The 26,091-nt window shown below is 45.3% G+C and overlaps 1 protein-coding gene across 2 annotated transcripts; it reads left to right on the top strand.

Annotated features, from left to right (window-relative positions):
- The first annotated feature begins 5,567 nt into the window (after positions 1–5,567).
- Positions 5,568–24,734, top strand: CYP21A2 (cytochrome P450 family 21 subfamily A member 2). 2 transcript variants are annotated; one of them, XM_073641872.1, is made up of 10 exons: positions 5,568–5,877; positions 6,153–6,242; positions 6,323–6,477; positions 6,603–6,698; positions 7,757–7,867; positions 17,231–17,317; positions 17,395–17,604; positions 18,672–18,841; positions 19,241–19,344; positions 19,575–24,734. In XM_073641872.1, the coding sequence occupies exons 1-10, from the start codon at positions 5,640–5,642 to the stop codon at positions 19,844–19,846; spliced, it is 1,533 nt and encodes a 510-aa protein (XP_073497973.1). In that variant the 5' UTR covers positions 5,568–5,639; the 3' UTR covers positions 19,847–24,734. The 2 variants fall into 2 exon arrangements, with proteins under 2 accessions (XP_073497973.1, XP_073497974.1); XM_073641873.1 differs by having other exon boundaries at positions 19,579–19,713.
- Positions 24,735–26,091: the final 1,357 nt, after the last annotated feature.

The following is a 26,091-nucleotide window of genomic DNA, read 5'->3' as shown; positions in this document are numbered from 1 at the left end:
TAAAAAAATATTGAAAATCCCCCGCAGCTATTGGCCGCCTGTAAGCCCCGCCCCGTTACCTCAGCAACAGCACGCGCGAGTCAGAGTCAGAGTGAGGAGCGACAGACTAAGAGAGACCTCTGCAGAGAGAGGCGAGGAGCTGAGCGCGGGGGCGGAGGTACGGCCCTGACCTCCGTGTACAGTGGGGGTACTACAACTCCCAGCATCACCCGAGGACGCTGAGCAGCTGTCACCAGGAGCTGCAAACATCACGAGACCTGTGTAGTAACTGCATGATACACATCTATATATACACATCTACATATACACACACACATATATATATATATATACACACATATATACAGTATATACACCTATATATACACATCTATATATACACACACACATATATATATATATACACACATATATACAGTATATACACCTATATATACACATCTATATATACACACCTATATATACACACACACATATATACAGTATATACACATCTATATATACACACACACATATATACAGTATATACACATCTATATATACACACACACATATACACATATATATACACACACATATATACAGTATATACACATCTATATATACACACACACACATATACACACAGATATATATATATACACGTACACATATATACAGTATATACACATCTATATATACACATCTATATATACACATCTACATATACACACACACATATATATATATATATACACACACATATATACAGTATATACACATCTATATATACACACACACATATACACACAGATATATATATACACACATATATACAGTATATACACATCTATATATATACATCTACATATACATACACACACACATATATATATATATACACACACATATATACAGTATATACACATCTATATATACACATCTATATATACACACACACACACATATACACATATATATACACACACACACATATATATAGTATATACACATCTATATATACACACACACACACATATACACATATATATACACACACACACATATATACAGTATATACACATCTATATATACACATCTACATATACACACACACATATATATATATATACACACACATATATACAGTATATACACATCTATATATATACATCTACATATACATACACACACATATATATATATATACACACACACATGTACAGTATATACACATCTATATATACACATCTACATATACATACACACACAGATATATATATATATACACACACATATATACAGTATATACATATATATATATACACATCTATATATACACACAGATATATATATATACTGCTCAAAAAAATAAAGGGGACACTGAAATAACACATCCTAGATCTGAATGAATGAAATATTCTCATTGAATACTTTGTTCTGTACAAAGTTGAATGTGCTGACAACAAAATCACACAAAAATCATCAATGGAAATCACATTTATTAACCAATGGAGGCCTGGATTTGGAGACACCCCCAAAATTAAAGTGGAAAAACACACTACAGGCTGATCCAACTTTGATGTAATGTCCTTAAAACAAGTCAAAATGAGTCTCAGTATTGTGTGTGGCCTCCACGTGCCTGTATGACCTCCCTACAACGCCTGGGCATGCTCCTGATGAGGCTGAGTATTGTGTGTGGCCTCCACGTGCCTGTATGACCTCCCTACAATGCCTGGGCCTGCTCCTGATGAGGCTCAGTATTGTGTGCGGCCTCCACGTGCCTGTATGACCTCCCTACAATGCCTGGGCATGCTCCTGATGAGGCTCAGTATTGTGTGCGGCCTCCACGTGCCTGTATGACCTCCCTACAACGCCTGGGCATGCTCCTGATGAGGCTGAGTATTGTGTGTGGCCTCCACGTGCCTGTATGACCTCCCTACAACACCTGGGCATGCACCTGATGAGGCTCAGTATTGTGTGTGGCCTCCACGTGCCTGTATGACCTCCCTACAACGCCTGGGCATGCTCCTGATGAGGCTGAGTATTGTGTGTGGCCTCCACATGCCTGTATGACCTCCCTACAACACCTCGGCATGCTCCTGATGAGGCTCAGTATTGTGTGTGGCCTCCACGTGCCTGTATGACCTCCCTACAATGCCTGGGCATGCTCCTGATGAGGTTGCGGATGGTCTCCTGTGGGATCTCCTCCCAGACCTGGACTAAAGCATCCGCCAACTCCTGGACAGTCTGTGGTGCAACGTGACGTTGATGGATGGAGCGAGACATGATGTCCCAGATGTGCTCAATCAGATTCAGGTCTGGGGAACGGGCGGCCAGTCCATAGCTTCAATGCCTTCATCTTGCAGGAACTGCTGACACACTCCAGCCACATGAGGTCTGGCATTGTCCTGCATTAGGAGGAACCCAGGGCCAACCGCACCAGCATATGGTCTCACAAGGGATCTGAGGATCTCATCCAGGTACCTAATGGCAGTCAGGCTACCTCTGGCGAGCACATGGAGGGCAGTGCGGCCCTCCAAAGAAATGCCACAGAACACCAGGATTGGCAAAGTTGCCACTGGCGCCCTGTGCTCTTCACAGATGAAAGCAGGTTCACACTGAGCACATGTGACAGACGTGACAGAGTCTGGAGACGCCGTGGAGAGCGATCTGCTGCCTGCAACGTCCTTCAGCATGACCGGTTTGGCAGTGGGTCAGTAATGGTGTGGGGTGGCATTTCTTTGGAGGGCCGCACAGCCCTCCATGTGCTCGCCTGTATAGACATATATACCATATACTGCACACAGCTCCCCCGTCTTATCCATCAGTCCATCTCTCCTTGACTTATTCTGGGCTCAGGATCCGTCTCCATCCGAGGTCGGCACAGACGTCCATCAGATACAGAGATAAGAAGCAGCAGGAGGTCGGGGTCATCGGGTCCTGGGTGCTGGAAAACCAAATCTGCCGTATAAAGGCTCCTCTCCACCGGGAGAAACTGCGCAGTGTGAATGAGTGCAGACCCTGCAGCAGGAACATTATGACTTCCGCTCGGATTTACAATATATTTTCCTGTAGAGATATGAGGTTGTGGTGTAGATATATTTTTCAGCACTGATTGGGGTGCATGTCGGTATTACAGAATTTATAGTAATTTTGGTCTATATATATATATAGATAGATAGATAGATATACACACTCAAATGCTTCTCACTAAATTAGAATATCATCAAAAAGTTAATTTATTTCAGTTCTTCAATACAAAAAGTGAAGCTCCTATATTATATAGAGTCATTACACACAGAGGGATCTATTATATAGAGTCATTACACACAGAGGGATCTATTTTACGTGTTTATTTCTGTTAATGTTGATGATTATGGCTTACAGCCAATGAAAACACAAAAGTCATTATCTCAGTAAATTAGAATTATTAACAAAAAACACCTGCAAAGGCTTCCTAAGCATTTAAAAAGGTCCCTTAGTCTGTTTCAGTAGGCTCCACAATCATGGGGAGACTGCTGACTTGACAAATGTCCAGAAGGCAGTCATTGGATATACTAGCAGCCTGAGTTCTGAAACAAATAAGTTTCAGAAGCTAGAAAAGTGTTCTCTACCTAATAAAAACTAACTCAAATTACAAATGTCTATTCACTTTCAGCCTTTTTACACGAGAAACAACAAAGTTGTCATAATTAGTAAATTGCATTACAGAAGTGTTTATTTGCTCTGGCTTTAATAAAAGCCAGGGCAAATAGGTGCAGTGTATAAAATACAAAGCACCCTGGCCACACGCGAATTAATTAAATTTGTATATGTGTTTTATGCTAAAGAATTAACTCGGCCGCTTCGATTTCCAGCACATGCATTATTGTACGATGGAAATGCCTTAATAAAACTTCATATTTCTGGAACCACTTCCAATTTAAAAAAAAACAATGAATTACCGTATTTTTCGGACTATAAGAGGCACTTTTTTCCTCCAAAACTTTGGAGGAAAATGGGGGGTGCGTCTTATAGTCCGAATGTATATGGGTGGCTGTGGGTGGTGGAGGGCTGGGGGAGAGCGGCAGCGGGGGATGAGTGGGGCACAGGAGGCAGGAGCCACCTGCTGCAGCCTACATTGTGCCTGCTACTAAAGAAAATGAATATTCACTGCTCCCCATGTGCGTGAGGAGCAGTGAATATTCATTTTCCTTAATAGTACGCACACTGTACCCGCAGCGCGGCTCCTGCAGCGGCTGGCGGTCAGTGTGCCCGCTATGAAAGTCCATGAATATTCACTACTCCCTATGCCCATGGGTGTGGGGAGCAGTGAATATTCATTTTCTTTAGTAGCGGGCACAGTGTAGGCTGCAGCAGGCGTGTTCCCTGCTTCTCCGCTACCGCAGCCCCCCCACCACCACCACTATCCACCACCGGAATGTATATACTTGAGTACATACCCGAGTATTAGCCGAGGTGGGCACAAAAAATGTGCTAAAAAAGTCGGCTTATATTCGAGTATATACGGTAATCAGAAAACAACAAACCTCCAAAAACAGGACACAACAGAGCACGTGCGGGACTCAGGAGCGCTGCTGACATCAGGCCTACGTTATGTCACTATGGCCACGATTATAGGGACTGGTCCCGCCTAGATGATTGGTATTAGGGCCCTAACTTCAGGCTGATTGTACAAACACCCATGGGGTCCTATCTAGGGTTTAATGGCCGGGATGATCAGTCCCTCCAATCCCACCCTTTAAAGCTGAGCCCCCACTGCAGGATGACACACAGGGTTTCTTTGCTTTCCCTTAAAGGGAAACTGTCAGCAAGTTGGCACATATGGCCATAGTGGTATAGGCGTTTGTCTCCCAATAAAAATGTATAAATCCGATGCAGTCATATATCTAAGGTGGAGTCCCACATGCAAATCAGGATGATAATGCACTGGGGGTGTGTCAATGCATTAGGACGGCCTCTTTCAAGTGCATTGACACACCCCCAGTGCATTTCCAACCTCATTTGCATATGACATCTACACTAGAGTTCTGGCGCATCAGATCTCTACAGACATGGTACATGTATTGGGGGACAAGTGATTACACAGCGAGACCACTACTGCCATGTATAAAGCCCTGCTAACATGATCCCTTCAAGGGGTGTGCGGTGGATTCTAAGGGGTTAAAGTGAAGTGGTCACTATTTGATCTTATGAAGCACAGAGGACCTGTCCACCCGCGATCAACAACCTTTGGTACCTGGTCTGTTGTGAAACTACAACTCCCAGCATTCCCTGACTGACATGCTCTGTCATGTGGCCTTAGGGCATTCTGGGAGTTGCAGTTGCAGCCCAGCTGGGGTCCTGATAGTTCTATAGGGGACATCAGAGCCCCCCAGGTCGCAGTGCTCTTTTCGGATCATGTGCCGCCTTTTAACCATTTACTTGCTGAATAAATCTGCTTATGTCCCGGGTGTTCTCCACCCGGCGTCCGTCCAGCTGTGGTGACACTACAGGCGCCAGCATGCTGCAACTCATAGTTGTGCAACAGCTGGAGTCCATGAGTTATTAGCCGTCTGCCCTGCGCCTCCCCCTGTATTTTTCTCATCCTCAAGGTTATGGCCATCACTACATATACTACATATACCCCCGACATCTCCGCAGTGTGAGGCTGCACCATGGTGCCGGTGCTGCTGCTGCCCTCTCTCCTCCTCCTCCTCCTCTTCCTCTATGTAGGATGGTCTCACTCCAAACATCAGCTCTCGGGACCGGACCAGAACCGGCGCCCCCCGCGTCCCCCTCCTCTGCCGTTCTTAGGCAATCTCCTGGATTTGGGGCACAGCGATCTACCACGCCACTTTATGCGTCTGGCAGAGAAATACGGCCCCGTCTATCGTCTCAGCTTCTGGGGGCACGGTAAGTGTATGACCCGGGTCCGGGACTTTCTTACCAAAACTTTTCTTTACTTTAAAACTATAGAAAAAGTCAATTTAAAGCGACAGTACAGTGATTGTGCCGCACGCATTACAATAGTCTCAGGTGCTGTATGGCGGTTGTATTATATGGGCATTGTATGGTGGTATGTACGCACTATGATTTGGACGGCCCCATATGTCAAAATATGTCAAAAAAACTTATTGTGGTCATGGGTTTAATACTCCTGGTCCTTCCTCCATCTTCTCCTCCCGCAGATGTCGTCGTATTGAACAACACAGCTTTGATCCGTGAAGCTCTGATTAAGAAATGGGCCGACTTTGCCGGCCGGCCCCAGAGTTATGTAGGTAGGTCCACGGTGTGGATGGGTGTCCTCCTCATTAGGCGGCCATTGTCTCACGTGCTGCAATTATCATCCGTGGTGCAGGTGACCTGATCTCACTAGGGGGGAAAGATCTGTCCCTTGGAGACTACACCCCCGTCTGGAAGGTGCAGAGACGTCTCACCCTGTCATCCCTACAGAAGCGGGTGAAGAGGGACCTGGAGACGACGCTGGCGGCCGAGGCCAGAGACCTGTGCCGGGTGAGCACAGGGTGTCACCGTGGCCATTGCTTCTGTGATGAATACCCACAATGTCCCCGGGATCACCCCCCCACCCATCCAATGAAGAGTCATTATAGGATGCTGAGGGTCCTTCTTTTTCCCAGGATTTCATGAACAGGAATGGGGATCCCATCAACGTGGCCGAAGACTTCTCCCTGCGCACGTGCAAGGTGATCGCGGAGCTGACGTTCAGCACATCGGTGAGATCCTACGCGCCATTTCCAAATCTTGTTCAGAAACCTACATTATCACATCGGGCATCCAATGCCCAAAGGAAAAAGGATGAGCTCTGCTACATCTATAGAGGAACATTCAGACACTTAGGTGGTTCCTTCTCTGTTAAAGGGATATTCCCATCTCCAAGATCCTATCCCAATATATAGTAGGTGTAGTAATAATAATATTAGCAAATACCTCCAATTAGAAATGTAGTGTAGTTCTTCTGATTCGCTACGTCTCTTTCCTCATGTGCAGGGCATTGCAGGACCTTAGGTATCCATGGTTACGACCACTAACAACTAGCTAACTAACTGTCACTATATCAGTGATTGTAACCATGGATACCTAAGAAAAGAGACATAGCGAATCAGAAGAACTACACTACATTTCTAATTGGAGGTATTTGCTAATATTATTATTACTACACCTACTACATATTGGAATAGGATCTTGGAGATGGGAACACCCCTTAAAGTCTCATCCCCTCAGACCTTGGAGATGCTTAGATTGGATGGAGCCCCCCGTGATCCCCTCTATCCTTATCAAATGCCATCTAGTGCTGAAATAATAGTTACACAGCCCCCATATAACGTTACCATATAGCGACACAATACAGGGACTGAATACCGCTCCCTGTGTGATTGGTCACTAAGTGCCCGAACCATCAGGACCTGTGCTGCCCCTTCAGCAGGGACCAGTGATTTATTCATTCACCTTGCACCTAAACAGGGTAGGTGATAATTGTTTTATCGCTGGCGGTCCGGCTCCTGAGACCACCCCAACATCCCTGAATAATGGGAGCCCAATGAATGGGGTGATAGTGAGCATGTGCGACCACCATTGCTATACACAGTGGATGGAGCAGGGGTCGCACATGCTCATTACTGCTCCAGTCACACAGAAGACTTTGGCCCCTTTTCTAGTGACTAGTCAGACCCCCAGCAATCGTACAATTACCCCCTATCCTGCGATCACCTCTTTCATGTCTTTTTTCCTTGTGTTTCATCCATAATCTCACACCCCCCTTTGTCTCTCGCAGTACGAGCTGTCGGACCCCACGTTCCAGGACATCCACAGGTGCATTGTTCATTTGATCAAGCTCTTTGAGGCTCCAGGTGTCAACATTCTGGATTTCATCCCGTTCCTGAGGGTAAGAAAACAATTAAAGGAGTTGCCCAAGCTTAGGACAAAAGTCTGCAAACCCTCTATGTCAGGGATGTTAAACTCAAATACACAGAGGGTCAAAATTAAAAACTTGGGCAAAGTCACTGACCAATCTTGATATTTATTAAAAAAATGTCTACAACAGAGGAAGTTTTTCCTTATCATGTTTTACAAAATAATAGGCCCCACATAGACCTCCATACAGAATAATAGGACCCACATAGTCCTCCACACAGAATAATGGGCCCCACATAGTCCCCCACACAGAATAATGGGCCCCACATAGTCCTCCACACAGTATAATAGGCCCCACATAGTGCTCCATACAGAATAATGGGTCCCACATAGTCCTCCATACAGTATAATGGCCCCACATAGACCTCCATACAGAATAATGACCCCACATAGTCCTCCATACAGTTTAATGGGCCCCACATAGTGCACCATACAGTATAATGGGCCCCACATAGTTCTCCATATAATATAATGGGCTCCACATATTGCTCCATACAGTATAATGGGCCCACATAGCCCTCCATACAATATAATGGGCCCCACATAGTCCTCCATACAGAATAATAACCCCACATAGTCCTCCATACAGTATAATGGGCCCCACATAGTGCTCCATACAGAATAATGGGCCCTACATAGTCCTCCATACCGTATAATGGGCTCCACATAGTCCTCCATACAGTATAATGGGCCCCACATAGTGCTCCATACGGTATATTGGGCCCCACATAGTCCTCCATACAGAATAATGGGCCCACATAGTCCTCCATACAGTATAATGGGCTCCACATAGTCCTCCATACAGCATAATAGGCCCCACATAGTCCTCCATACGGTATAATGGGCTCCACATAGTCCTCCATACAGTATAATGGGCCCCACATAGTCCTCCATACAGTATAATGGGCCCCACATAGTCCTCCATACGGTATAATGGGCCCCACATAGTCCTCCATACAGAATAATGGGCCCCACATAGTCCATCATACAGAATAATGGGCCCCAAATAGTCCTCCATGCAGAATAATGGGCCCCACATAGTCCTCCACACAGAATAATGGCCCCACATAGTCCTCCATACAGAATAATGGGCCCCACATAGTCCTCCACACAGAATAATGGGCTCCACATAGTCCTCCATACAGTATAATGGGCCCCACATAGTCCTCCATACAGAATAATGGGCCCCACATAGTCCTCCATACAATATAACGGGTCCCACATAGTCCTCCATTCAGTATAATGGGCCCCACATAGTCATCCATACAGTATAATAGGCCCCACATAATGCTCCATACAGAATAATGGGCCCCACAAAGTCCTCCATACAGTATAATGGGCCCCACATAGCGCTACATACAGTATAATGGCTCCACTTAGTCTTCCTTACAGCATAATGGGCCCCACATAGTGCTCCATACAGAATAATGGCCTCGCATAGTCCTTCATACAGAATAATGGGCCTCACATGGTCCTCCATACAGAATAATGGGCCCCACATAGTCCTCCACATAGAATAATGGGCCCCACATAGACCTCCATGCAGAATAATGGGTCCTACATAGTCCTCCACACAGAATAATGGGCCCCACATAGTCCTCCATACAGTATAATAGGCCCCACATAGTGCTCCATACAGAATAATGGGTCCCACATAGTCCTCCATACAGTATAATGGCCCCACATAGTCCTCCATACAGTATAATGGCCCCACATAGACCTCCATACAGAATAATGACCCCACATAGTCCTCCATACAGTTTAATGGGCCCCACATAGTGCGCCATACAATATAATGGGCCCCACATAGTTCTCCATATAATATAATGGGCTCCACATATTGCTCCATACAGTATAATGGGCCCACATAGCCCTCCATACAATATAATGGGCCCCACATAGTCCTCCATACAGAATAATAACCCCACATAGTCCTCCATACAGTATAATGGGCCCCACATAGTGCTCCATACAGAATAATGGGCCCTACATAGTCCTCCATACCGTATAATGGGCTCCACATAGTCCTCCATACAGTATAATGGGCCCCACATAGTGCTCCATACGGTATAATGGGCCCCACATAGTCCTCCATACAGAATAATGGGCCCACATAGTCCTCCATACAGTATAATGGGCCCCACATAGTCCTCCATACAGTATAATGGGCCCCACATAGTCCTCCATACGGTATAATGGACCCCACTTAGTCCTCCATACAGAATAATGGGCCCCACATAGTCCTCCATACAGAATAATTGGCCCACATAGTCCTCCATACAGTATAATGGGCCCCACATAGTCCTCCATACAGTATAATGGGCCCCACATAGTCCTCCATACAGAATAATGGGCCTCACATAGTCCTGTATACAGAGTAATGGGCCCCACATAGTCCTCCATACAGTATAATGGGCCCACATAGTCCTCCATACAGTATAATGGCCCCACATAGTCCTCCATACAGTATAATGGCCTCACATAGTCCTCCATACAGAACAATGGACCCACACAGTCCTCCATACAGTATAATGGGCCCCACATAATCCTCCATACAGTATAATGGGCCCCACATAATCCTCCATACAGTATAATGGGCGCCACATAATCCTCCATACAGTATAATGGGCCCCACATAGTCCTCCATACAGAATAATGGCCCCACATAGTGCTCCATACAGTATAATGGGCCCCCATAGTCCTCCATATAGTATAATGGCCCTACATAGTCCTCCATACAGAATAATGGCCCCACATAGTCCTCCATACAGTATAATGGCCCCACTTAGTCCTCCTTACAGCATAATGGGCCCCACATAGTGCTCCATACAGAATAATGGCCTCGCATTGTCCTCCATACAGAATAATGGGCTCCACATAGTCCTCCATACAGTGTAATGGGCCCCACATAGTCCTCCATACAGTATTATGGGCCCCACATAGCGCTCCATACAGTATAATGGCCCCACTTAGTCTTCCTTACAGCATAATGGGCCCCACATAATCCTCCATACAGTATAATTTGCCCCACATAATCCTCCATACTGAATAATGGGATCCACATAGTGCTCCATACAGTATAATGGGCCCCACATAGTCCGTCATACAGAATAATGGGCCCCACATAGTCCTCCATTCATTATAATGGGCCCCACATAGTCATCCATACAGTATAATGGGCCCCACATAGTGCTCCATACAGAATAATGGGCCCCACAAAGTCCTCCATACAGTATAATGGGCCCCACATAGCGCTCCATACAGTATAATGCCCCACTTAGTCCTCCTTACAGCATAATGGGCCCCACATAGTGCTCCCTACAGAATAATGGCCTCGCATAGTCCTCCATACAGAATAATGGGTTCCACATAGTCCTCCATACAGTGTAATGGGCCCCACATAGTCCTCCATTCAGTATAATGGGCCCCACATAGTCATCCATACAGTATAATGGGATCCACATAATGCTCCATACAGAATAATGGGCCCCACAAAGTCCTCCATACAGTATAATGGGCCCCACATAGCGCTACATACAGTATAATGGCTCCACTTAGTCTTCCTTACAGCATAATGGGCCCCACATAGTGCTCCATACAGAATAATGGCCTTGCATAGTCCTTCATACAGAATAATGGGCCTCACATGGTCCTCCATACAGAATAATGGGCCCCACATAGTCCTCCACACAGAATAATGGGCCCCACATAGTCCTCCATACAGTATAATGGTCCCACATAGTCCTCCACACAGAATAATGGGCCCCACATAGTCCTCCATACAGAATAATAGGACCCACATAATCCTCCACACAGAATAATGGGCCCCACATAGTCCTCCACACAGAATAATGGGCCCCACATAGACCTCCATGCAGAATAATGGGTCCCACATAGTCCTCCACACAGAATAATGGGCCCCACATAGTCCTCCATACAGTATAATAGGCCCCACATAGTGCTCCATACAGAATAATGGGTCCCACATAGTCCTCCATACAGTATAATGGGTCCCACATAGTCCTCCATACAGTATAATGGCCCCACATAGTCCTCCATACAGTATAATGGCCCCACATAGACCTCCATACAGAATAATGACCCCACATAGTCCTCTATACAGTTTAATGGGCCCCACATAGTGCGCCATACAGTATAATGGGCCCCACATAGTTCTCCATATAATATAATGGGCTCCACATATTGCTCCATCCAGTATAATGGGCCCACATAGCCCTCCATACAATATAATGGGCCCCACATAGTCCTCCATACAGAATAATAACCCCACATAGTCCTCCATACAGTATAATGGGCCCCACATAGTGCTCCATACAGAATAATGAGCCCTACATAGTCCTCCATACCGTATAATGGACTCCACATAGTCCTCCATACAGTATAATGGGCCCCACATAGTGCTCCATACGGTATAATGGGCCCCACATAGTCCTCCATACAGAATAATGGGCCCACATAGTTCTCCATACAGTATAATGGGCTCCACATAGTCCTCCATACAGTATAATGGGCCCCACATAGTCCTCCATACGGTATAATGGGCTCCACATAGTCCTCCATACGGTATAATGGGCCCCACATAGTCCTCCACACAGTATAATGGGCCCTACATAGTCCTCCATACGGTATAATGGGCCCCACATAGTCCTCCATACAGAATAGTGGGCCTCACATAGTCCATCATACAGAATAATGGACCCCACTTAGTCCTCCATACAGAATAATGGGCCCCACATAGTCCTCCATACAGAATAATTGGCCCACATAGTCCTCCATACAGTATAATGGGCCCCACATAGTCCTCCATACAGTATAATGGGCCCCACATAGTCCTCCATACAGAATAATGGGCCTCACATAGTCCTGTATACAGAGTAATGGGCCCCACATAGTCCTCCATACAGTATAATGGGCCCACATAGTCCTCCATACAGTATAATGGCCCCACATAGTCCTCCATACAGTATAATGGCCCCACATAGTCCTCCATACAGAACAATGGACCCACACAGTCCTCCATACAGTATAATGGGCCCCACATAATCCTCCATACAGTATAATGGGCCCCACATAATCCTCCATACAGTATAATGGGCCCCACATAATCCTCCATACAGTATAATGGGCCCCACATAATCCTCCATACAGTATAATGGGCCCCACATAGTCCTCCATACAGAATAATGGCCCCACATAGTGCTCCATACAGTATAATGGCCCCCCATAGCCCTCCATATAGTATAATGGCCCTACATAGTCCTCCATACAGAATAATGGCCCCACATAGTCCTCCATACAGTACAATGGCCCCACTTAGTCCTCCTTACAGCATAATGGGCCCCACATAGTGCTCCATACAGAATAAAGGCCTCGCATAGTCCTCCATACAGAATAATGGGCTCCACATAGTCCTCCATACAGTGTAATGGGCCCCACATAGCGCTCCATACAGTATAATGGCCCCACTTAGTCCTCCTTACAGCATAATGGGCCCCACATAGTCCTCCATACAGAATAATTTGCCCCACATAATCCTCCATACTGAATAATGGGATCCACATAGTGCTCCATACAGTATAATGGGCCCCACATAGTCCGTCATACAGAATAATGGGCCCCACATAGTCCTCCATACAGTATAATGGGCCCCACATAGTCCTCCATACAGAATAATGGGCCCCACATAGTCCTCCATTCAGTATAATGGGCCCCACATAGTCATCCATACAGTATAATGGGCCCCACATAGTCATCAATACAGTATAATGGGCCCCACATAATCCTCCATACTGAATAATGGGATCCACATAGTGCTCCATACAGTATAATGGGCCCCACATAGTCCGTCATACAGAATAATGGGCCCCACATAGTCCTCCATACAGTATAATGGGCCCCACATAGTCCTCCATACAGAATAATGGGCCCCACATAGTCCTCCATTCAGTATAATGGTCCCCACATAGTCATCCATACAGTATAATGGGCCCCACATAGTCATCCATACAGTATAATGGGCCCCACATAATCCTCCATACTGAATAATGGGATCCACATAGTGCTCCATACAGTATAATGGGCCCCCACATAGTCCGTCATACAGAATAATGGGCCCCACATAGTCCTCCATACAGTATAATGGGCCCCACATAGTCATCCATACAGTATAATGGGCCCTACATAGTCCTCCATACAGAATAATGGGCCCCACATAGTCCTCCATACAGTATAATGGGCCCCACATAGTCCTCCATACAGAATAATGGGCCCCACATAGTCCTCCATTCAGTATAATGGGCCCCACATAGTCATCCATACAGTATAATGGGCCCCACATAGTCCTCCATACAGAATAATGGGCCCCACAAAGTCCTCCATACAGTATAATGGGCCCCACATAGTCCTCCTTACAGCATAATGGGCCCCACATAGTGCTCCATACAGAATAATGGCCTCGCATAGTCCTCCATACAGAATAATGGGTTCCACATAGTCCTCCATACAGTGTAATGGGCCCCACATAGTCCTCCATACAGTATAATGGGTCCCACATAGCGCTCCATACAGTATAATGGCCCCACGTAGTCCTCCTTACAGCATAATGGGCCCCACATAATCCTCCATACAGTATAATGGGCCCCACATAGTCCTCTATACAGAATAATGGGATCCACATAGTGCTCCATACAGTATAATGGGCCCCACATAATCCTCCATACAGTATAATGGGCCCCACATAGTCCTCTATACAGAATAATGGGATCCACATAGTCCTCCATACAGAATAATGGACCCCACTGAGTCCTCCATACAGAATAATTGGCCCAACATAGTCCTCCATACAGAATACTGGGCCCCACATAGTCCTCCATGCAGTATAATGGCCCCACATAGTCCTCCATATAGTATAATGGCCCCACATAGTCCTCCACACAGAATAATGGGTCCCACATAGTCCTCCATACAGTATAATGGCCCCACATAGACCTCCATATAGTATAATGGCCCCACATAGTCCCCCATACAGAATAATGGGCCCCACATAGTCCTTCATACAGTATAATGCCCCACATAGTCCTCCATATAGTATAATGGCCCCACATAGTCCTCCATATAGTATAATGGCCCCACATAGTCCTCCATACAGAATATTGGGCCCAACATAGTCCTCCATACAGAATAATGGGCTCCACATAGTCCTACATATAGTATAATGGCCCCACATAGTCCCCCATACAGAATAATCGGCCCCACATAGTCCTCCATACAGTATAATGTCCCACATAGTCCTCCATATAGTATAATGGCCCCACATAGTCATCCACAGTATAATGGGCCCCACATAGTCCTCCATACAGAATAATGGCCCCACATAGTCCTCCATACAGAATAATGGGCCCCACATAGTCCTCCATACAGTATAATGCCCCACATAGTCCTCCATATAGTATAATGGCCCCACATAGTCCTCCATATAGTATAATGGCCCCACATAGTCCTCCATATAGTATAATGGCCCACATAGTCCTCCATACAGTATAATGGCCCCACATAGTCCTCCATATAGTATAATGGCTCACATAGTCCTCCATGCAGAATAATGGGTCCCACATAGTCCTCCATACAGTATAGTGGCCCCACATAGACCTCCATATAGTATAATGGCCCCACATAGTCCCCTATACAGAATAATGGGCCCCACATAGTCCTCCATACAGTATAATGTCCCCACATAATCCTCCATACAGTATAATGCCCCACATAGTCCTCCATATAGTATAATGGCCCCACATAGTCCTCCATATAGTATAATGGCCCCACATAGTCCTCCATATAGTATAATGGCCCCACATAGTCCTCCATATAGTATAATGGCCCCACATAGTCCTCCATACAGAATAATGGGCCCACATAGTCCTCCATACAGAATATTGGGCCCAACATAGTCCTCCATACAGAATAATGGGCTCCACATAGTCCTCCATATAGTATAATGGCCCCACATAGTCCCCAATACAGAATAATGGGCCCCACATTGTCCTCCATACAATATAATGTCCCACATAGTCCTCCATATAGTATAATGGGCCCCATAGTCCTCCATATAGTATAATGGGCCCCACATAATCCTCCATACAGTATAATGCCCCACATAGTCCTCCATATAGTATAATGGCCCCACATAGTCCCCAATACAGAATAATGGGCCCCACATTGTCCTCCATACAGTATAATGTCCCACATAGTCCTCCATACAGTATAATGGGCCCCATAGTCCTCCATATAGTATAATGGGCCCCACATAATCCTCCATACAGTATAATGCCCCACATAGTCCTCCATATAGTATAATGGCCCCACATAGTCCTCCATATAGTATAATGGCCCCAACATAGTCCTCCATGCAGTACAGTTGAAAGTGTTATGCTGGGGGGACAGTGTCAGCGTCACGGGCCAAATATAATCACCCTGCCGGTCAGAGTTTGCCACGTGTCCTCTATGTGACACGAGACACCAAGTATACAGATCTCAGACCTGTGATCACGTGTCCGCCCTCCGCTCGCTCGTACTGGGAATACCAAGAAATCATGAAAGTCTGCGCATCGCCCACGGTTCTGCAGTCACATAGAGGGTCTGCAGACTTTTGTACCAAGCCTGAACAATCCCATTTAAACAAATCCCAAAGTGACTAAGGTGATCCTGCGGATTTATCATGTGCGACGATTGCTCCACCACTAGTGGTGGTCGCACATGCTCAGTACCGCTCCATTCACACAGGGAACTGCTCAGCAGCAGGACTCCCTGCCATAATACAATTATTTAGTTTTTTTGGATAACCCCTTTAACACCTTCCTGGTACATCCTATGTCAGGTGCAGGCTCAGCTCCTGAGTCCACTCCACACATGATGGATGTTGGCTGTGTTATACAGCCGGCATCTGCCTCTAAGAACAGCAACATCTAGCACCGCTGTTAATCCCTTAAATGCCCACAGGGTGTCAATGGGTTTCATATGTAATTGGGGACCTGATAAAGGCTCCTATGGCTGCCATTTTGGTACTACTGTGAGGCCCGGCCACAGACATATAGGCGACCGCAGAAGAACAAGCGGTCAGATAATCAGAGGTCCAAGTCCCCAAAAACAGTAAAAAACATTTCAGAAAATGGCGAGAAACCAGTTATTTTTTTTATCCAAATTTATGATTTTTTTTTATCATCATGTAAATTCAGGACACTTGAGCCCTAAGGGCAGTGCCTCCCATGTTACTCCAGTGTGAGGATAGTTCTACATTTCCGCTCTTCTTTCCATATAGAAGTTCCCAAATAAATCCTTACGTCTCCTCCTGATGGCCGTGGAGAAGAGAGACGCCTTTGTGAGGAGACAGATGGAGAGACACAAGGTGAGAGAGGAACGTGGCACAATCCTGGACGACGTCTCCTCGCGTGGTCATACCCTGATCTCTGACGTCTGTGGCAGGTTCATCCCCCCACCGAAGAGTCCCAGGAGGACATTGTGCATGAAATGATCCGTTTTCTTAAAGAAAATTCCACGGTGGAAGACGGAGACGCGTCGGATCTCACAGAGGAGCATCTTCACATGGCCGTGGTCGACCTGTTCGTTGGAGGCACTGAGACCACGGCGTCGGTGTTAACCTGGACTGTAGCGTATCTTGTCCACCACCCCGAGGTATGGCCACGTCACATCATAGCCGTAGAACACAAGATCCAACCAGAAAGTTTTGGGCACTATGGAAAATTTTGTAATGTTTCCCTACAAGTCAAAGAGGTTTTCTAGGATTTGAGCCCATGGCTGCTTTCTTCCAGAAACAACACAGCACCTGTCCATGGGTGATGTCTGGTATTGTAGCTCAGACCCATGGAATGAAATAGGCCGGAGCCGCAGTACCAGACACATCCAGTGGACAGGTATGGCGCCATGTTTTTCTAATTCTCAAAGCAATGCAGTATGGTGTCATGAGACCAGACACCAAGATGAATTCAGATCTAACCACACACTTGATACTTAAAGGGGGTTGCTAATGTAGATGCAGTTGTCCTGGATTCAGCAGCTGGCTGGGAGGGGGGGGGGTGTCACATGACCGCTGCGGTCAATCAGCAACCGCTGATCAGCTGCAGCCTTCACACTCCATCCGAACAGTTTCTTCCTGTTCGTGAATTCTGCCGCCGATTGGCTGCATCGGTCACGTGACATACCCGCCAGATGTTGATGCCAAAAACCAGCGGAACCCACAGTACGCAGTGTGAAGGAGCGGCGGCGGTCTAGGTGGTGAGTACAGGTCTTTTTTTTCTTACACCCCCATGGGTGCTGTAAGTTTAACTTTTATAGTAGTGGAAAGCCCCTCTAAGTTAATTAGGACCCAATAAGTCATCCTGACCTCTGACCCAAAAATACATTCTGAACACAGACCAGACCCCTTCCCATTTACTGATGGCTCCTCACGCCTCGTTTCTCACTTTTGGGCTCTGCTAATGCTGGCCAATGTGAAGATCATCTGTGCCAGGTCCCATTACGCCATCGTTCTCCCCACTATGGCTGCTCCATTGGTAATAAAGCCAGTAATCCGCCAGGTTGTCAGATTTCTCAGACTGTTGACCTGGTGAACAATCATTTTGGGTAAAATAAAACCTTATGCCAAATGCACGAATGCAAACTCCACGTTGACTCGTAGCGGCGTCTTTTACTAAGACGAATATGAGGAAATCACTCGAGATCGGCATTTGTACTTCTTTCAGGATCAGGAGAAAATTCACAAGGAGATCATAAGCGCAGTCGGGCACGATCGATATCCTACGTACGCTGACCGGAACAGTTTGCCGTATCTTAATGCCACCATCACAGAGATCCTGAGACTCTGCCCTGTGGTGCCCATTGCGGTGCCACATTCTACCACTCGAGACACCAGGTAAAATGCAATATAGTGTAAATGTTCAGAAACCTCTTCAATCACAGTAGGTGTAAACTGCAATAGAAGAGAGGGAGGAAGGGGATGCAGCTGCAGCAGATCACTCAATTTTATATATAGATGTAGTAGAGTTGAGCAGTATGATTTGCACTGGCTAAACCTGGTGTCCATTCGAAGTCCTTCTTTGCAGCTGGGCTTCACTTTCGCAGCTGAAGTCCTGGGCACCTCTGGCACATACTGGGGCACCACAGCACGGTATTACATCTTGATGTTGCATGAAGTCTTGTTAGCGTCCAGGATGTTGAAGACCGGCTACAAGGGAGAACCGGGCTGGATGCCAGAACAGTGCAGCACGACCCGTATTACTCACCTCTAATATATTTTTTCTTCACCACTTAGCGTTGCAGGTTTCTACATTCCGAAAGGGACCACCGTGATTCCAAATATATACGCAGCTCATCGTGAAGAAACGGTCTGGGAAAATCCTGAACAGTTCTGTCCCGGTATGAACATAATGTTAAGTGATAGAATTAGCCATAAACTACACCTATACACAAGAGAAACAGACATGAGCAAAATGGAGGCTGGTGAATGAATTGATCATAGAGAATAGATATTGGTAGCCAACAAAATGGCGGCCTTTTCTACTTTCTGAATACACACTGTGCACATTTTTAGTATCAATTTAATGTATGAAATGAGAATAACAGAATCCCTGTCTCCTCTTTTCTAGAAAGATTCATGACAAAACTTGAGGGTAACGTTTCCTCACGGTCGCTCCTGCCTTTTGGTATGGGGGCGCGACTCTGCATTGGAGAGGCCATGGCCCGCATGGAAATATTCTTCTTCCTTTCTCATCTTTTCAGAGATTTTTTTTTCTCTCCTCTCTCACCAACTCTTCTTCCTGACCTAAGAGGTGTCTTTGGCATTAATCTGAAATGTCATCCTTTTAAGATTCGTGCCCTGCCTCGAGAAAGCCCAACGCTGTCATCAGACACCTCCTGATCCACCAGGAGCAACCATCAGAGACCTCCTGATCCAACAGGAGTAACCATCAGAGACCTCCTGATCCAATGGGAGAAATAATGAAAGACCTTCTGATCAAACAGGGAAAACCATCAGAGACCACATGACCCAACGCCAGTAACCATCTGAGCCCTCCTGGCCCAATGGGACTAACCATCAGAAACATCCTGATCCAGGGAGAATAACCATCAGAGACCTCAACAGGAGTAACCATCGGAGACCACCGAACCAAACGGGAGTAACCATCAGAGACTTCCTGATCCAAAGAGAGTAACTATCAGAGACCTCCTGATCCAAAGGAAGAAACCATCAGAGACGTCCTAATCTAGCGAGAGTAACCATTAGAGATCTAGTAATCCAACAGAAGTAACCATCAGAGATCTAATAATCCAACAGTAGTAACCATCAGAGACCGCCTAACCAAACGGGACAAACCATCAGAAACATCCTGATCCAGGGAGAATAACCATCAGAGACCTCAACAGGAGTAACCATCGAAGACCTCCAAACCAAACGGGAGTAACCATCAGAGACTTCCTGATCCAAAGAGAGTAACTATCAGAGACCTCCTGATCCAAAGGAAGAAACCATCAGAGACGTCCTGATCTAGCGAGAGTAACCATTAGAGATCTCGTAATCCAACAGGAGTAACCATCAGAGACCGCCTAACCAAACGGGAGTAACCATCAGAGACTTCCTTATTCAATGAGAGTAAATATCAGAGACCTCCTAATACAAGAGGAGTAACCATCATAGACTTCTTATTCAAACGGAAGTAACCATCATAGGCTTCCTGATCCAACTAGAGTGGCTATCAGAGACCTCCTAATCCAATGGGAGAAACCATCAGAGACCTCCTCATCCAACAAGAGTAACCATCAGAGACCTCCTGATCTAACGTGAGAAACCATCAGAGACCTCTTGACCCAGGGGCAATAAATATACATTAATTTAACTAAATTTAGTTAACAGCTTTATTAACTCCATAGTGGTATATAGATGATGTCCTCGCAGGAGACCAGATAGATTACAAATGTATACACAATAATATATATGTGTCACTTTAGTATAGTCCTACGATGTGTCCAGTTACCATGGTGACAGGTGGCCATTTTTGTCTTTAAGAATTAAGTTGACCACAGAAAATCAATGAGCCATAAGGTCACAGAGGCGGCCATTTTGAGGGCTAAAATAGTTTGTTAGAGAATGGCGTCTACATTAACATCAATCACAAGTAAACCATCTGCCATTAATTCTGTTATACTGGCGACGTCGTTCCAAAAGATCACTTACATTCTGTGCACAAATTATAAAATGGAAGTGTATACATTATCATAAATACTGTACTTTAGTATACTGTGATGCTACGGCTACCATGGTGACAGGCGGCCATATTGTATTTTGAACCAATGATAATGACAATAAAGTTGACTTCAGAGAATCAGTGTCAGAATTGAGCTAGAAGGTCACAGAGGAGGCCGTTGTAGGAGAATGATGTTGCCACTATCATCTATCACTAATAAAGCGGCCATTATGGTTTATTGACGACGTCCTCACAGAAGATAGATATGGGCATTGAATATTTACTTGGGCATTAAAACTGTAAAATGGGAATGTATATAATATATGTGTGCGTTACTGTAGTGCTCCTACGAAGTGTCCAGCTACCATGGTGACAGGCGGCCATTTTGTCCAATAATAATAAAACTGAAGCAGTGACACAGTGTTGGGCATGGGGGCACAGGGGCCATTGCCTTAGGGACACAAATTCCAAAGACAATAAAAACAAAAAAGTGGCAGTGGCGCCCATAATGCCGGAGATCTGGGGAAGTGCAGGCCCCTATCTAGCCATGTGCCCTCGATATCCAGGTGAGCGCCACGTGGCACCGATACAGTTGTATCCTGTGGTAGAGAAGGAAACCATAGGCAATAGCCCCACCACTCTCCGTACTGTAGGCCGCAGGCCTAAAGGTCTACAAGACGCCATCGTCCCATTAAGACGTCTTTGCATTGTGCCACTTGTGTGCAGGGGAGAAGAGGACTCAGTGATTTGGATTAGATGAGTATAAACTGTATTTTTTCGTTTTAGGGGGGTTTGCCTCCTTTGCTGGTAATTCATGTTACACCAAGGACTGAATGGTGTAACTTAGCTAAAAGGTCACAGAGGCAGCCATTTTGAGGGTTCAGAGAATGTCGGAGAATGATGTCTCCAGTAATATCAGTTATTTATCAAGTAGTTGACATTCCGTTGAATAAACCAATATTTTTGAGAATTTTGGTAATGAACATGTTGAAAACCAATGACATTTTAGAGGTTAAGGACATAGTGCGAGTAAGAGTCCATCATACAAAATGGCCGCCCTCCCTTGTTTTGTTATGAAGGCATTTGCTGGACCGTAGAAAGAGCTGTAATATATTGGAGGAGACTCCGGCCGTATAATATGAGGATATGAGCTGCAGTTAGTAGAGTTCTCCCAGGAGTGGAGTAGTAGCTGTGAATGATGACATGTGTAGTCCCACATCTATACTGAGGAGGCGCCGTATGATGTCAGCTGGAAGGTATGCTGCTAGGAAACAATGTGCACATGATTATATGATTCACGTCTTAGTAACATTGAAGTCATGGATAATAATATTGGATCAACCTCGTCTTCTGGCCAACGATGACCACACAACAATCATCGTAAATCAGCGGTTAATAGCTCGGTAATTGTTATTCTGCGTGACTTGAAAGCTTCTGAGCGACGCAACAAAACAAACAAAATACTTTATTGTAATATTTCATAAAATTGAAGTCAAATTTGGCTGTAGAGTAACTCATGACGCCCTCTCCCAGATCTCACATGTGGGTCACACATGGAGAACTCGTATCACCGACAGGTTCTTCATAACAACCTAATATTGTTGTCAATATCTGACTCTAGATTGGGTCAGGGGTGTACATTGAGGTAGTAAGGACTAAAACATGGCCTCTTTCAGGAGCTGGAGAATACCACCATACCACTGACCAACAGAAACTTAAAGTATTGGTTCTTGGATTCCCCAGTCCATGATCCTTGGGTATCAGGATGGGATCTCTTTGCAAGTTCTCACCCGTCGTTAAAAAAGGAGATGGGTTGGGCCCTAGCTCTCCAGGAGTCCCATAGTAGCCAAGTGAGCTACCCCATTACAATGTGTTGGATCTGTGGTCCACAAATGTTCTCTACCTGCCCATATATTTTTTTCAGACCACGCTAAAATGGAGGCAAAAATGTGGCTGTATAATGAGATGGGCCTATGACAACCAAAAGGAGTGGTCTCCACCAAGAAGAAAGTTGAGGGTATAAATGTTCTCCGTGGACAGAAGATAAGGAAACGATCCATTGGTTTTGTGGAAGGTGATTTCAGCTGTTCTAGCTGAAAATTACTGATCCTCAATTTTCACACAACCAAGAGACATTTTCTAGATTCATCACATGTATAGAAGTAATAATTGCCTGTTAAGCCTCCTCTATTTTGTTGCCACCACACATACTCCACTTGAATTTTTTTTCCCTTGGTAGTCTCACGTTTTACTTCATTAGGCCAATATTGATATTTTTATACTCCTAATTTCCAACAGAATAGGAAGGGGGGTCTATAAATTGGCCAAACTCATTGATTTCAGCAGGACCGGCCAACCCACTATTGTGTATGGACTCCTCGCGACTCTACCCAGACAGCAATTATTGGAGGAAACAAGGTTCAGATACTTGAATTTTAACTTGTCAAGCTGACGACACATGAACGCTCGTCTGGATCCAATGTCTAACAAGGGAAGGGTTGGCAGGAGAGAGAGCGGTCAGCCGAACAAGTATGAGTGTACGGCCAGCCACCATAAGTGTAAGGTTTCAGGGACATTTTACTCTTCAGATGTCCTTTCTATCTATTCTGTCAGGACTGTAGGATTTGGAATTAGGACTCTCTTTGTAAGTTCTTCTTTTCTGCTGGCCATCGATCTTAGCTGATGCTCATTCGGCGGACAGCTTTATCTCCCCCCACATTAACATAAATAAGCATTCATATGTTTTCAATGGGAAATGAGGAGAAAGCTGCCCGAATCTTATCTCTCCCAGAATCATCTGTTCTGGGAGACTCGTGAGGACTCATACTCATTAAATGATCGACCCATCGACATCTGTGGAATCAGTTGCAAAAAAAAAAGTAGGTGGGAAAGTGCCCTGTGCTGCTCGCTCACACCAAGGGTGCATCAAGCACCTGTGCTTGGTTTGAACAGTCATTTTAAGATGACTGACTCCCTTAAATGTGCAAGAAGTCCTTGTTTTTGGATTTTGGACGTTACTACAAAAGTTTTAGTGTAAACATGCATATGCAAATTTTGGTGATTTTTCTCTCATGCCACAGAACCCACATTTTGGACCAGCGCAGCAATACTCCCCCATAACAGAAGCAGTTTGCAGAGGTTCTCCCATAATGATGCTGGTCTACAACTGTGAGTCAGCTTGTAACATACAGTCATGGCCAAAAGTTTTGAGAATGACACCAAAATTATATTTTCACATGATCTGCTGGCCTCTGGTTTTTATTAGTGTTTGTCTGATGTTTATATCACATACAGAAATATAATTGCAATCATATTATGAGTACCAATAGGTTATATTGACAGTTAGAATGAGTTAATGCAGCAAGTCAATATTTGCAGTGTTGCCCCTTCTTCTTCAAGACCTCTGTAATTCTCCCTGGCATGCTCTCAATCAACTTTTGGACCAAATCCTGACTGATAGCAGTCCATTCTTGCATAATCAATGCTTACATTTTGCCAGAATTTGTTGGTTTTTGTTTGTCCACCGGTCTCTTGATGATTGACCACAAGTTCTCAATGGGATTAAGATCTGGGGAGTTTCCAGGCCATGGACCCAAAATCTCTATGTTTTGTTCCATGAGCCATTTAGTTATCACCTTTGCTTTATGGCAAGGTGCTCCATCATGCTGGAAAAGGCATTGTTGGGCGCCAAACTGCTCTTGGACGGTTGGGAGAAGTTGCTCTTGGAGGACATTCTGGTACCATTCTTTATTCATGGCTGTGTTTTTAGGCAAGACTGTGAGTGAGCTGATTCCCTTGGCTGAGAAGCAACCCCACACATGAATGGTTTCAGGATGCTTTACAGTTGGCATGAGACAAGACTGGTGGTAGCGCTCACCTCTTCTTCTCCGAATAAGCTGTTTTCCAGATGTCCCAAACAATCGAAAAGGGGATTCATCAGAGAAAATGACTTTGCCCCAGTCCTCAGCAGTCCACTCCCTGTACCTTTTAAGGAATATCAGTCGGTCCCTGATGTTTTTTCTGGAGAGAAGTGGCTTCTTTGCTGCCCTCCTTGAAACCAGCCCTTGCTCAAAGAGTCTCCGCCTCACAGTGCGTGCAGAGGCACTCACACCAGCCTGCTGCCATTCCTGAGCAAACTCGGCACTGCTGGTAGTCCGATCCCGCAGCTGAAACAGTTTTAAGATACGGTTCTGGCGCTTGCTGGTCTTTCTTGGGCGCCCTGGAGCCTTTTTGACAACAATGGAAGCTCTCTCCTTGAAGTTCTTGATGATGCGATAGATTGTTGACTGAGGTGCAATCTTTGTAGCTGCGATACTCTTCCCTGTTCGGCCATTTTTGTGCAGTGCAATGATGGCTGCACATGTTTCTTTAGAGATAACCATGGTTAACTGAAGAGAAACAATGATACCAAGAACCAGCCTCCTTTTAAAGTGTCCAGTGATGTCAGTCTTACTTAATCATGACTGATTGATCGCCAGCCCTGTCCTCATCAACACCCACACTAGTGTTAATGGATCAATCACTAAAACGATGTTAGCTGCTCCTTTTAAGGCAGGACTGCAATGATGTTGAAATGTGTTTTGGGGGTTAAAGTTCATTTTATGGGCAAATATTGACTTTGCAAGTACAGTAATCGCTGTTAAGCTGATCACTCTTTGACATTCAGGAGTATATGCAAATTGCCATTACAAAAAATGAAGCAGTAAACTTTGGAAAAATTACTATTTGTCTCATTCTCAATACTTTTGGCCATGACTGTAGACATCAGAACCAATGCCTTGAAATGTATCACAGAGGCATAGTATGCATGCACCGCTTACTTGTAGACTGTGAGCCCTCGCGGGCAGGGTCCTCTCTCCTCTTGTACCAGTCGGTGACTCGTTTTTGTTCAAGATTATTGTACTTGTTGTTTGCTATGTAT

The sequence above is a fragment of the Phyllobates terribilis genome, unplaced genomic scaffold (assembly GCF_046119375.1).
Source record: "Phyllobates terribilis strain yellow unplaced genomic scaffold, ASM4611937v1 Scaffold_7__3_contigs__length_470593459, whole genome shotgun sequence".
NCBI lineage: Eukaryota > Metazoa > Chordata > Amphibia > Anura > Dendrobatidae > Phyllobates > Phyllobates terribilis.
The sequence above is the reverse complement of the archived record's forward strand: the minus strand, read 5'-3'. Positions and strand labels throughout refer to the sequence as shown.

Bases quoted from the DNA above. Each gene is read 5' to 3' on its own strand.
- CYP21A2 (XM_073641872.1), top strand. From the start codon at position 5,640: ATGGTGCCGGTGCTGCTGCTGCCCTCTCTCCTCCTCCTCCTCCTCTTC. The intron at 6,478-6,602 runs GTGAGCACAGGG...TCTTTTTCCCAG, and splicing joins AGGCCAGAGACCTGTGCCGG to GATTTCATGAACAGGAATGG. The intron at 17,605-18,671 runs GTATGGCCACGT...TACTTCTTTCAG, and splicing joins ATCTTGTCCACCACCCCGAG to GATCAGGAGAAAATTCACAA.